A 13,229-nucleotide genomic window follows, 5' to 3' on the forward strand; every position below is an offset into this window, starting at 1 on the left:
CGTGCAATGGATTAAGATATGCCTGCAGGGAATAGTTGGCAACGTGAAGCAGTCCGCAATGTTTGTTTGACTGATGCATGTGCTGCTATGTTTATAGTATTTTTCAGGAAAACCCTTTACAACTTGTTCCAACGTATTTTCATTTGGCAGACATGACATTAATCGCATGCAACCGCTTTGTAAACGTGTTTTTCAACACACCTTTTTTGCACATTTTTGTTCTTTAATTTTCCTTTTGTAAGTGACATGAATAGAAAACCACCATAGGCCGCTGTCGGTTATGGTGTTACTTTATTTTATTGCGATCGACATATTTACGGTTCCACTTACTAATAAAGTATGAGCGGTTATGTAGTTCTGCAACACAAACATCGTTTTGCAATCTTTGTCCACTTTATAAAGTTGACGAGAAAAGTTTGCAACTTAAAATTTTTATTATCGGCCACAATCAGAAATGTCAAGGCGATGACAATAGTTTATTACACAGTAAAATGATCATGCAGCAAAAAAAAAACGCAAGAATAAGATTTTTTATGTTTTTTAGACAATAGTAATGAGATACCAGTAAATGATAAGAGGTAAACGTCCCCTTATAATATGCTTGGTTTGGAAACTTCAAAAAATAAGCAAATGTGCCTTGATTGCAACAGCTGTTTTACACGGGTTGTTAGATTGTAATAGATTTAGAGTTTTTACATTTCCATCGCAACAGATTAGTATAACAAAAGCACTGTAAGTGAAAGTCATTCGTAATTTATACTTTTGTCAATTTTGATGCTTGTACGTTGATGTTAACAAAAAGGGTGGCAGGACTGATAACCTGGGATCCCTGCGTTTCCAAGTGTACGTGTCTGTAACCTGCAAAATGTTGTGGAAAATGTGATTGATGGAGCTTGTTTGTCATGACTCATTCTTCGAGATTTAAGTTTCAAGACTACAGGATTAGGACCCTTTCCAAAAGTGAGACACTTGCAAAACTCCTTAACATTTACTTCGGTTTTACAACTGTATGTTTTTTTACCTTTAGCTATGCTGGTTAGTAGGACTGCGTAGGAACCAATCAAATCGTCGTCCCCATACGTGTCTTTGTCCCATACTTTAAACTCGACAAAGGCCAAGTCGGGGGCCTGTACTTGAAACACCAAAGCATCTTCGTTTACCCAAGAAGGATTAAATCCATTGTTATTCACAACCTTTGTCCTTTTCGTTTGCTGTAAAGATAAAAAAGGTGGCATTGGAATCACAATGTGAACATTATTGGATTTGCTCTACGTGCTGGCGTACATTATCGAAATCGCATCCTAGGATGGAGACGGCCACATATGGATCTACCACGTCACTAGACTTCGAGGTCTTGGGCTTTGGGAGTTGCTGCGCTGAGATAATCTGAAAAAGTAGTTAACAATCTGCTGAACGCCCTTAAACATGGTGACGTATATACTGCCTGACGTCATACCCTTATTGTTATTTCCATTGGATTAATGTTGTCGGATGAGTCAGGAACGCTTTTTGGATTAAAATTTTCTTCCAGCAGACACTTCGGCTTTAGTACGTACCCACATCCACCGTTGCTCCTGAACAGGCTTTGGTTCAGAAAAGTCTCGCTTCCTATAGTTTGGTAGTTCAGTGCCACTGTGAAATACGATTAGAAGAAGCGATTTAACAAGGAGTAAGCGACGCAACAAGGTGTGCCAGGCTTTAAAATCCGGCGTATTGCCGTCGTTATTAACCACTCACACAAATTCGTGTCTCGAGAAATGACTTGTGACCTTAATCGAATAAAGTAAAATCGGTTTGTTGACTTCAAACAGAATATCGACGCAATGTTTGTTGACTAACATCGCATACTTGACAGCCGTTAAGCTAATACACTCCTTCTCAACACAAGGCCCGGTAATGTGCGGTATGTCAGTAATCTAAGACACGTCATTCCGTTAAAGACGGCAAACATGCGTAAGTCCTTGTTGCGGGGAGATGCTTACCGATTTGGCAACCTGCCGTCCACATCGGCAATGGGTTGTAGTTGCTTGAGTTTGTTCGCGATCCTTTGGGGTAAATTCGGACTAATTGCCATTGGTTATGTTTAACAAATGAAGAACCCTGGACAAAAGTATTGTTTCTTACTGCTGGAAATTTACAATTTATTTTAAGGGATCGGAAGCTGAATGTATGTGGGGAAAATGTTTTGCATAACTTTGGCTCAATTATGTTTTTACCTCGGATGCGATCAAACTTTCTGTCTTGTCCTCATTCAGGGAAGATATATGTTTGTGGCACGAGTGATCGTGGGCGTCTTCGAAACCTTTAAAATGGCGGCTTTGTGCGTAAACCACACATTCCGATAATGCACGGGAAAGCTTGATTTTTTTCTGCAAATAATTTGTTTTGGCCAATGTTAGTAAGCTGTAAGTTATTTTATTGAGGTTGGTTGAGGTGCATTATCCGTAAAATCCTTCTTAAAATTTGCTGATCGCTGGCAAGATACGTTTGTCGTGACTGAATTGCCAAACGACTAGTAATCTATACAGAGGAAGTGGCAATTTGGCATAAATTTGGACCGAATTTGTTCGATGCTTCTGTCGGGAATACCGGAGCGGCCAAAATCTTCGATTTAAACAAATTTACTTTCATAGAATCATAGCGCATGGCAACATAACAAAACTGCTCGTCTTGCTAAGTTTTGTGCATATTTTATTTAAAGTTAAACCGTACTTTTCGTACACAACTTTCTGCCACCGTGGGTTATGCAAAGGTCACAGAAATAAACTATCTTATTGTAATTGGGTGAAATTTCAATAATTGTGAAAAGTCAATTGTTCAATTTAAATGCGTTTATTTTTTCAGGCACTCTAAAAATAAAAATCTGCTGTCAAAAAATTATTCCGTGTAAGAAATCCACCTGTAATTTAATTTCTAAAGCGAGCTACCGAAAATTGTTGAGCGAGCTACCGAAAATTGCAGCCACTTATATTGAGTTTGGAAATAACGAATGCGAGCGTGACAATTTTAATTTTTCAATTGCAAGATATGTTGTGAAGAACGCAAACCGTAACAATTTGGAGTTCGTGTAATGAGTTCGCCATTTTGTATTGTGCAGTATTTGCGAAGTTGAGCGCTGCAGCCAATCCTGAACATTTCGCATTTTTGAGACAAGATTTTTTGCGGTCAGAACAATCTAATCCGGACAATGACCATGGTTTTGAGATCTGCAAAACTATATTGGAACACAACCTTTCTATGGAAGATAACTTCCAGCTTTTAAACAGGGGCATTTAAGTTTTACAACAATCTTTGTATGTCTATTTTACTTTTAAATCAAGTTTTTGTAGAAGTCTGTCAGTAAACCGTTGTTATTAAATTTTTGTTGAAATCGGTTGACAAATTAACTGCACTATTTTTAACACTAGGGTACATCATTTTATCTTTGGACATTCTGTTGTATTTGGTCGTTTTATGCTTAATTAATAGTTGAATTACTTTAAATATGAGGGCGAAAGCTAATATGCTATTATCATCTTAAGTCAAGTAGACGTTTCGAACGCGAACTGCGTTCATCATCGGTACACTGGGGTAGACATGCGACTGAACGGGCAGAAACGTGATGGACTCTGGCGTGTTGCTTGGTGTTGTTATTTTTTTTTCTGCCCGTTAAGTCGCGTGTCTATCTCAGTGCTCTGCTGCATGTAGCTCATTCAATAGTACTGATGATGAACGCAGTTCGTGTTCGAAAACTTAAGATGGTTAACAGCATACTAGCTTTGGCTTTCATATTGAAAGTAATTACCTCCAAATATTTTGCACCCAAATAGTTGAATTATTTATTACATTTCCAAATTTATGTAGAGTAGTAACTTTATCTGGACTTACTCCGGATGTTTGTGGTTTCCTCTGTACTCCATTTTCCTCAACATCTGCAGCTTCATCCTCGTCGCTTACTTCTCCATTTTCTTCATCACTTGCAAAATTTGGAGGAAGCGTTTTGCCTTTGACCAGAATTTTTCCTGCACACCAAAACGCTTAGCAAACGAAACCAAACTTTCAATTCAACAACATTAGGGGACCTTTGTTCGAACTGATTCTAATTATATGATAAGCAATGTGGAACCAATAATATGAATTGTGTATAAGCTGCAGACAGATGGCCACTGTTTCGACCTAAAAGGTCTCATCAGTGCAGCTGGTGTGACTATCATACGACTTTGCTGACCAAACGGCCAAGCAAAGACTTCCACTTTGTGGTGACTATACAATCACCATAATCCGTTGGGCACCAAACTAGGTGCAACCAAAACGGAGAAAACAAGGTGGAAACACTATGGCCAAGCAAAGCTCAACCAATAGTGCCGTCAGGCCCCGTGTCACATTATTGGCTCCACATTGCTTATCATATGATTATTGTGACACGGGGCCTGACGGCACTATTGGTTGAGCTTTGCTTGGCCATAGTGTTTCCACCTTGTTTTCTCCGTTTTGGTTGCACCTAGTTTGGTGCCCAACGGATTATGGTGATTGTATAGTCACCACAAAGTGGAAGTCTTTGCTTGGCCGTTTGGTCAGCAAAGTCGTATGATAGTCACACCAGCTGCACTGATGAGACCTTTTAGGTCGAAACAGTGGCCATCTGTCTGCAGCTTATACATGATTCTAATTAGATTAATATTCTGCAAACTCCTTTGCAACAACATTAGGAATTGTTTTATTTTACAACATAATTGTACGACACGTTCACAAACGTTCTACTTTGCTTCTCCCTTGTACGTTATTTAGGATTTTAACGCAGAAGTAATACCCATGATTTCGCATAGCATGGCAGGATTGCACCACTGCGCAGGTCCTTTATATTTGGCGATCTTAGCGCTCGTATTATAAGGTTTACAGGCTTCACATGCCTTGAATGCTAAGCCTGAGAACCTTAGGATTTTAATTAACGTTACCAATCTGCGCTTTTTACACAGCGCTCAAAGCCATCGCGAAAAGCATCTGATTGGCGTGCATATGCGATAACGGTAATTTAAAACTATCTTAAAGTGGTTTCCCCTTTTTTGTGGAGCTGGCTCATTTCGTTAACCCAGACGACCCGACCCAAAAATATTTGCACCTTTCATTTCCTCAGGACATGGCAGACAATCTTCGTCGTCATGGATCTGGGATGTGAGTAATAGTGGCCCGAGCACCGTCTGTCGCAAAACATTCGTATGACTCATATAGAACAAATAATATGTATGACTTACCCGCAAAATTTCGGCCATTTTGTTTTGGTGTTCTACAGAACAGTGATTCTCAATGGACAAAATAACCGGATATTCCGAAACCTAAACATGCACAAGTTGTTTTTGTGAAAGACGTTCAACATTTGTTATTCCGTACCTTAAAAGAATAATCCCTCACAGCTTCAATGACATCTGCAAAGCGTATTTTAGATGTGAGCGTGTAGCCGTGATATATAACAGGCTCGCCGTTATCACCGTCCCAGCAGTCTAACTCCACGCATCTGCACCCTTTCTCCAGTGCACTTTATAAACAGTCAAGCATTGTTAACTTGGCAAGGGTTCAATCAATTACCGCAAGTGTTTTGACAAAGTTGTTGTGTTTGACATCGGAACAAATACTGGTGTATTTTGTTTGATAGTATAAAATATATTTTTTTGACATAACATTTAAAATACTACATCTAAGTGGATTGTTGGTTGTTTGTCAAATATCGGCTTTAAACATCCCATCAGCTAACAACCAACCTAATGTAACATTCAACACTGGAGTTTCCAATAAGCTGGTCTGCGGCTAAATACGTGTTGTGCGATGAGGCAATGTAGTAGTGGGATAGTGGGTGCGACATGTCCATGTGAACCTGGAATTTATAAAGTAATTAGAAATATCCGCGTTCTCGTGTTTATACCATGACGGAATGTTCCGCGCGACCGGATTGGGCGGCGTGCTTGGTAGAGGCCACAACATGACTTAAAACTGAAATTATAAATTGTCACCTGTCGGTGCTTGTAGTTAAAGAGGTCACCGTGAGGTGAAAGCAACATGTACGTAAATCCGTAGATTGACATTTTCTCTTCTTGTTTAAACTTTTGGTCTGGCTCAAACTTCGAAATAATGCGGGAGGCCTCTTCCAAAGTGACGTCGAAATCATTTTGATCCTCGCGATAGAATCTGACAAGCTCCTGTCAAACAGATTAGATTTAAGCTGATGTATGTACATCGTCTTTCACCTTTTTATATTTAGATCAACCGAGCTACTGTACACTGATATGTGTAGGTGCGTCCTGTGCACGAATGATTTTTTCAGTATTGTTAGGTTGGTTTTTAGGTTTATGATTGCCGAAATAGACACACGGGTAAATTTCTTACTAAGACCAAAATTATGACACATTGATATTTTGTGAATCATTTCCACAAAATGACCTGAACGAAAAGTGAGAATAAAACGTGGCTGAGATGTTTGTTGGGTAACTTCTTATTCGTGATGGTCGGATACATGATGCGCCACGGAATGTGCAGGTCAAGCGAACAATTACGTTTCACGCCAAATTTACCGTCACCAAGTTTATCAAATTAACTTATCCGAACGTGTTGTCCAGTAAAATGCGTAACGCGGCTAAATGCACCACGCACGCGAGAGCGAAAATTGCTTGGGGGCAACATGAATATCTGCCAGTGAACATAAGAGATATTTATCTGTCACGCCACGATGATGGTGTCAATCCATCACTTGTGGCAGTTCCCTCGTTTCAAACCGAAGTGATAATCGGCTTCGATCAAAAATATTTATACACCACGTACATGCATTATTGACATCACCAACCTCTCGACATTATAGTTGTTGGCCCTGCCTCAACTATCTACTACAGGGAGCATTATGTGAAGGAATATTAGTGAATCATCAACCGATTGATACATTGCCTGTCATGACGTAAAAAAGTAACTTACGCTCGATCGGTTTTGTTGGTTACAAAAGCGCGATATCTCTCGTATCGCTCGATATATTCATCGATTTTCATCGATCACTTTGCTTTGCTGACGTTGTTTTTAATGAATCCAAACCTTTCCTGGCGGCCATAAGAGTGATTATTGGCATTAATGACAAGTGACATTTCCTGAATGTCCGTAGGTCCTTACAAGCGGACATTTGAAATGTGGGTCGTCACAATGAAATATCGATATTTCTGATATTCTCGGGATCCATAAGTTTTGTTTGCAGACTGCATGGTTTTAATGACTAAATAACCATTCCTGTCCATTCTTGACACACACGACCATGCGTAAAGATAGGGAGTCCGCAATATAAATCGTCGGCGTTGGCAAATTACTTTGCATGCTAAAAGTCAATTTTGGCACTTTATCGATTAAACGTTGACTGGCCTATTTCGTGTCCTTCTTAAACGACAGTGTGAATCATCGATGGCAGGTCCCAGCCAACTGATTCATGAAAGAGAAACGGCGTACCGGATGTCGGAGCGATGCGTGTCGCCCTTTAATCCCTTTAAATGTACTGGCGGATTCGCTCCTACCATAATGGAAGTTGGCAAAATGTATGAATCACTTCCTTTACCAAAAGCGCAACTTAGGTCCACAGCACATTAACCTTTGCACTAAGCATCAAGTCAGCATCGCAGTAGGTCTTGTACAGTCGTTCAATTTCAGGTCTCCATGAAATCTTCTGAAATAACTCAACGAATTCTTGAAAATTTAAACTCCCGTCTCCAGACAAGTCGCATTCCTGCAAAGTAGCAATTGTTTGTTTACGAGTTTATATTTGCCTGACACGATTTTTTTCTGAATAACCGTTGCAAATTTAATGGCCCTGATTGCTCTTGTAAGTGACGGGCGGTTATGCAACTTGTGGTTATATAATAAAGTGGTTGTCAGTTGTTACGCAACTTGCATATAATTTGCAAACAAGCCGCAAAGTTATCCAGGTCAATGTAAGAGATGCGAACGCAAACAATTGTTTCCACATCAACCTCTAACGTGGTTTAACCGTTGCAAAACAACCAAGTTGGGTTTTGCTGTTATGTTTTTCTGGTTGTGTTGTTTACTTAAATCACCCCATATGATCTGGTTGTTTATGTTTACTCACCGTTAGTATGCGTTTAATATAAGTTGAATCTGCTTTAAAATTAAGCTTGTCAAGCAGCGACTTGATTTCCTGGATAATTCAAAAACATGAGTTGCATTTCAATTAAAGTTAAAACGTGGTTTACCTTGTACGACAATAAATCGCTTTGATCTTTATCTGCGGCTTTAAAATGTTCCCAGACCCACCTGCAAACAACTGTGTAGTTACGAAACGTCACAAACGTTGAAGGTCAGTGACCCGAGAACATTTCGAGGAATTGAAATAATTTCAATGGCGCGTCTTAGCATTGCGTGCAAAGCTCGAACCCTTACTGCATTATTACAAGTAGCACTGGTGGTATAGCAAGATTGTCCTCCTGGAAATATTTGTAGAGAATACAAAAATTGCGGTTTGCAGCCAGACATGTGGACTTCGTTCTTTCGGTTGGGGGTTGTACGTACTTTGATATGTTGTGATAACTTTCAAAACGTGTTTGTCTCGTGACATTTTAATCGCATTTTAAGATCAGTCTAGGAGTTATCTAACAGAAGACCATGAGAACAAAGTACAGTGGGGCAATTACTTTTTTTGCTGCCACACTTCTGAAAACTTCACAAAGTATTTGGTTGGAAATTATAAATTTCACGGTGTTGATCGCACTTACAACATTTGTTTGATTTCCGGGCGCATCTGCTCCAGGTTTGAATTCAAGTGTTCCAGACCTTTCGTCCAAAGGTTGCACAGTTGCGCGTCGATTGCCACAAAGTTAAGAGGGTAGGATCGGCCCCGCAGAACCTAAAGAGACGATGTTTCTACATTGTATTGGCCCCTGTATGGTGGTAGTAATATTTTGATATTGGGGTAAATATTGAATTGTTTTGTCCACTATACTTAAAACAGATGTTTAAAACATTTTTGTATTCAAGGACCACTTTGTAACATCATGAAGTGTGCGGACCCCACGTAAAATTTAGTTGAATCTGAATTACCAACTTGTGCTTTAGCTGTCTAAATCACTAAGTTGTACAATATAGAAATTGACGTCATGCAACAAATAGAAAAGACTTTCAAAAACTACTTTTTAAAAAATAGGCCTAGAAAAACAGAAACACAAATGTTTGAAATATGTCCAATTTAATGAGAAAACTGCTCTTTCAACGGCTTGGGGTTCTCAACCCTAGGTTGGGAACCGGTGATGAAAAACGTGCCGATTTTTGCGCAATGTTTCCCATTTCTTTGCGAATCCCGATCAGGTTTTCTTATATCTTGACCGATGCATGTTTCACAATGCAATGTCAAATATTTTGTGAGAAACTCTTTGGTGCACTCTTGCGGCTGTACTCACCAAACTAAAACACTGGTTTTCTTCCGCCCGGTGTCGCCCAAGTGTTTCCCATATTTGACTTTGGTGTCCTCTTCGTATCTCCTTGATTTTTTTGATGTCCACTGAAATTTACAAAATACTAGATTAAAAAACTTTAATAAATGTTATAGAAACAAATTGCTTGTAGTGGCGAATTAGCTGTTGTTATCAAAGTTACACCTGGGTAGTATTTGTACGGAAACATTTAACACAATAAAAGCACCCACAAACAAACAAAAATCAATTCAAGTAAGATGATTACTACAGTGAAAAATTGACACCAATGATAAGCGGTGTTTATGAAATTCTTCACGTTTTGTGAAGTTGAACAAATGATTTTTTATTGCCAACAAATCGAACGTACGTAGTTTGTATTTCTTCGATCCACAGTTGTCTTTGCACACGATAAGTGAAAGGTGATCTCGGGAAAGTTGTAAATGTCGAGTCTTTTGCCAACTTTTTGATCTAACCTTGATGAAGTAGCTCCCTGCTTCCATAGCTTCCAGTGCCATATCTGCACAGTCACAATAACCTTTTAAGAGACCCAGCGACAAAATATTTCTACCATAAACTAATTATGTAGAAAAGTTTGCGGCAAATGCAGCAACAGAAATATGTTGTTATTTTTTTTTGCAACTCCCTGTTTCTGAGGCGTTTTTTTTGCATTTTTATTGCTCTCTAGCGCCACTGATTTATTTCCCATAGAAATGGTGGGGAATTTCAGTATGACGTCACATTATCCAGCTACAAGCATCATTGCATTCTAAAACGTAATGAAAATACGATGCTCATAACTTTCGTTGCATAAGAAGGCTCAGTTTGTTTTACGGCTGGCTTATGTTTCTCCTCGCCCACCGTAATTGACAGCTGTGTTAAAGAAGAAAAGATCAAAGACCGGAGTTCGTTTTACACAAGTAGGAAGCCACAAACCGCATGTATCTCAGTCTTCGGTCGCTTGCCCAACGTGACCCATATAAACGTCGTTAAGAAGCGGCCAAACACAACCTACTTAAATGTGCAAACAGACAACGATTGTAACAGAAGATTAAAAAGTGTTACCGATCTCTGTGGGCTCGTACGAATAACCTTCGTTGCGAGATTGAGAGATTTCCTTCGGCAGTGGCCCAGTCTTGCGCTGGAAACAAAAGACAAACATAAAAATAAGATTCAAATAGTAATTTTGAAGTATCTATGAGTAATAATTTACCTGCTTTTTTATTTTTCCGCCCATTATTAAACACAACAAGTCACCTTAACTTCAAAGTACAAGTCACAAAACGCAAAACAATGAGCTTTCAAGGCTACGTAGCCAAGTGCTGAAGACAAACTTTTATTCTGTTATCCGCCTACTTGGTGACAAAAGCATCAGATTTCTTCAGTTAGAAACACCGGCGGTTTTACCTTGCCCTATTGTTAATTGAAAGTACATTGTCTTCGTTATAAAAACTTAGTTTCACCGGTTACACCACCGCAGTAATACTCATCGATGACCTCATGCACATTTTTCTAGAATGAAGCCCTTTCTGAAATAACTGTGAAATATGAACTGGCATAAATCTATTCCTGTCTAATGCAAACATCAGCGCAGTCAGTGACTTGTAAACAAATCTGTTTTTTCTCATCCACTGCGAGTATTTAAACGCCAACATACTGTGTTTTGTCATCGTCTGGTAAACGTCCCTTCGCGTAACATTGGGTCATTCAAGCGAATAGCAGAATCATCACAACGAAAGGTGTGCTCACCCAACCGTATCAGTCGTTGTACTTTTTCTTTTCAACTGAATGCGAACGATCATAGTAGCTACAGGCGATGTTTTTATCAGTAATATTAACAATTCACCTGGCTTCTCTTCCTGGGCGCTCGTTGATATAAGGTGACAATTTAATTTCATTCTTTGCGTGTACTAGAATAATTAAGTACAGTTCAATGGGTTTCAATACCGCGTGCGCTACAATTGTGTCTGTAATAAAACATTGTTGTGGCGCAAAACACGGCAACCGCACCGAAGACCAACAAAGGAAATGTTTGTGAGTAATAACAAACTGTGGCTTTATTTTTTTACCAACTTGAAGTTTTTGTGGTAATTTGTACTTGGATAGGTCAATGGCCACCTTCTGGAATTACGCAACCCACGTGTGTCCGGTGTGCACGCACGCACACTACAGGCGCTTATAACACCCACGCAGCGTTTCGTAATTACTCCTGTAATTAAAACTATGCGAAGTTCCAAGACACTTTGTATGGATCAACGCACATGGGTTACGCCGTGGTGAAAGAAAACGAGACATTGTGGCTCCAGTATTGAAAGTTTTAAGAGGCCGTGACGAAACTGTTCAAAAATCTCTTAGGTGTAAAATTGTCTCCATTTTCGCCCAACTCGCAACAGACTCCACTTTGTTGCTACGTTACCACCCGTCGTGTGGTTCTGTAACCAATCATGTCATTTTCCCTCTAGGTTTTACTTTCGCCTGCAACAGAAATACTCGGGTTCTGTTTTGATTCGAGACCCATCCAAAATATATTTTGAAGGAAATTATCTGTTAGCGTCAAACTGAATGTATTGTACATAGTTACCGGGTAAACATCATTAAAATTTTACAAGCCGCGCAGCATTATTCGTGCCATTTAATTTGCCGTTTTACAAACCCAGCACATTATTCTACTTTCCAATTCGATGTCAGAAACGCCATTGCAAGTAGTTTACATGGTTAAATAAATGTACCTGTATTCCGACTTCATCTTGACTGTTATCATACCTGTGCTATATCAACACTAACTATTATCCAAGCAACATGACAGCAAACCCAACTTCAACGGGAACTAACTCTTACAAGTAAAACGTGTGAGTGAGAAAAGCCAATCTAGCCTTTGACCCAATTTACGTCACATATATAATCCACCATGCCGCCTTAACTTTTTAAACTGTTTAAAGGTTGTTTTTCGTTCATGACCCAATGAACTTTTACTGTTTAAAGGAATTTCCAAGATATCGTATCAGTAACGATATACAATACAAACATTACATGGTCCTAAAAATTAACTTTTTTTTGGACAACAGAAGGAAACGTTTATGACGTACAACTAATTTTTCTTGTGCCTTGTCTAAATTTTCCTGTACCTTAAGTAATCATCTTACATGGCAACTCATATATTGTTGTGTGTTGGATTGCAAAAAAAAAAAAAAATTACACATCTGTTGCATATTTGTTTGTTAACTTTTATGACACGTTTGTTGCATCAACTTTATCGCGTTACTTCGCCCTATACCGCCCACTTGCGGACAAACTACAAGGATAATAAAACCAGTTCACATGCAAATTTGTACTTACCGTTGCCTATGAAGGCACTTGAGATTGATCAGAATCGTATCAATTTGTTTCTGTTTGAGAAAATACACAACAGAGTTGGAAAAGGAACAGACTTATCTGGTGAAACCTTTTGCTCTGCTGTACATTACACTATCTGTCTAACTTAACGAGTTAAGTAATGTTGATGTGAATAAATTGTCACTGATGCTGCCAGGCATATTTATTGCTTAATACTGCTCTTCTGGCAAACTTTATTGTATTTACGTTTCTCGACCACAGGTAGACTTAGATACTTCCTTCTGATGAAGACTGTTGCATAATAGCCGAAACGTCGAGAAACGTAAATACAATAAAGTTTGCCAGAAGAGCAGTATTAAGCAGTTGATGTGAATGTTTAATTCATCAATCGAACGCCTCATTAACAAAGTTAAAAATGCCACTTTTGAATTTCCTTCTTTTCTCTGACGGTTTCTCACGTCTCGACATTAATAA

At 39.0% G+C, this 13,229-nt stretch overlaps 1 protein-coding gene across 3 annotated transcripts; it reads right to left on the reverse strand.

The window, feature by feature from the left end:
* Positions 1-457: 457 nt before the first annotated feature.
* On the reverse strand, positions 458-12,829 carry LOC145913525 (1-phosphatidylinositol 4,5-bisphosphate phosphodiesterase delta-4-like). 3 transcript variants are annotated; one of them, XM_083001228.1, is made up of 20 exons: positions 12,759-12,829; positions 10,488-10,563; positions 9,793-9,942; positions 9,411-9,511; positions 8,730-8,860; positions 8,211-8,271; positions 8,087-8,155; positions 7,592-7,726; positions 5,985-6,170; positions 5,736-5,848; positions 5,368-5,512; positions 5,232-5,312; positions 5,099-5,177; positions 3,868-4,001; positions 2,217-2,369; positions 1,983-2,100; positions 1,457-1,632; positions 1,285-1,386; positions 1,022-1,211; positions 458-858 (listed from the first exon to the last, which is right to left on the reverse strand). In XM_083001228.1, exons 3-20 carry the CDS (start codon positions 9,938-9,940, stop codon positions 755-757), a joined length of 2,226 nt encoding a protein of 741 aa, XP_082857354.1. In that variant the 5' UTR covers positions 9,941-9,942; positions 10,488-10,563; positions 12,759-12,829; the 3' UTR covers positions 458-754. The 3 variants fall into 3 exon arrangements, with proteins under 3 accessions (XP_082857354.1, XP_082857355.1, XP_082857353.1); XM_083001229.1 differs by lacking the exon at positions 12,759-12,829 and adding an exon at positions 12,152-12,227; XM_083001227.1 differs by lacking the exon at positions 12,759-12,829 and adding an exon at positions 10,636-11,048.
* Between the last annotated feature and the right edge of the window lie 400 nt (positions 12,830-13,229).

The sequence above is a fragment of the Ascidia mentula genome, chromosome 9 (assembly GCF_947561715.1).
Source record: "Ascidia mentula chromosome 9, kaAscMent1.1, whole genome shotgun sequence".
Classification (NCBI taxonomy): Eukaryota; Metazoa; Chordata; class Ascidiacea; order Phlebobranchia; family Ascidiidae; genus Ascidia; species Ascidia mentula.

Bases quoted from the DNA above. Each gene is read 5' to 3' on its own strand.
- LOC145913525 (XM_083001227.1), bottom strand. From the start codon at position 10,659: ATGGGCGGAAAAATAAAAAAGCAG. The intron at 6,171-7,591 runs GTTAATGTGCTG...TCTGTTTGACAG, and splicing joins ACTTGATGCTTAGTGCAAAG to GAGCTTGTCAGATTCTATCG. The intron at 5,513-5,735 runs GTTGGTTGTTAG...CTGTTTATAAAG, and splicing joins AGTGTTGAATGTTACATTAG to TGCACTGGAGAAAGGGTGCA.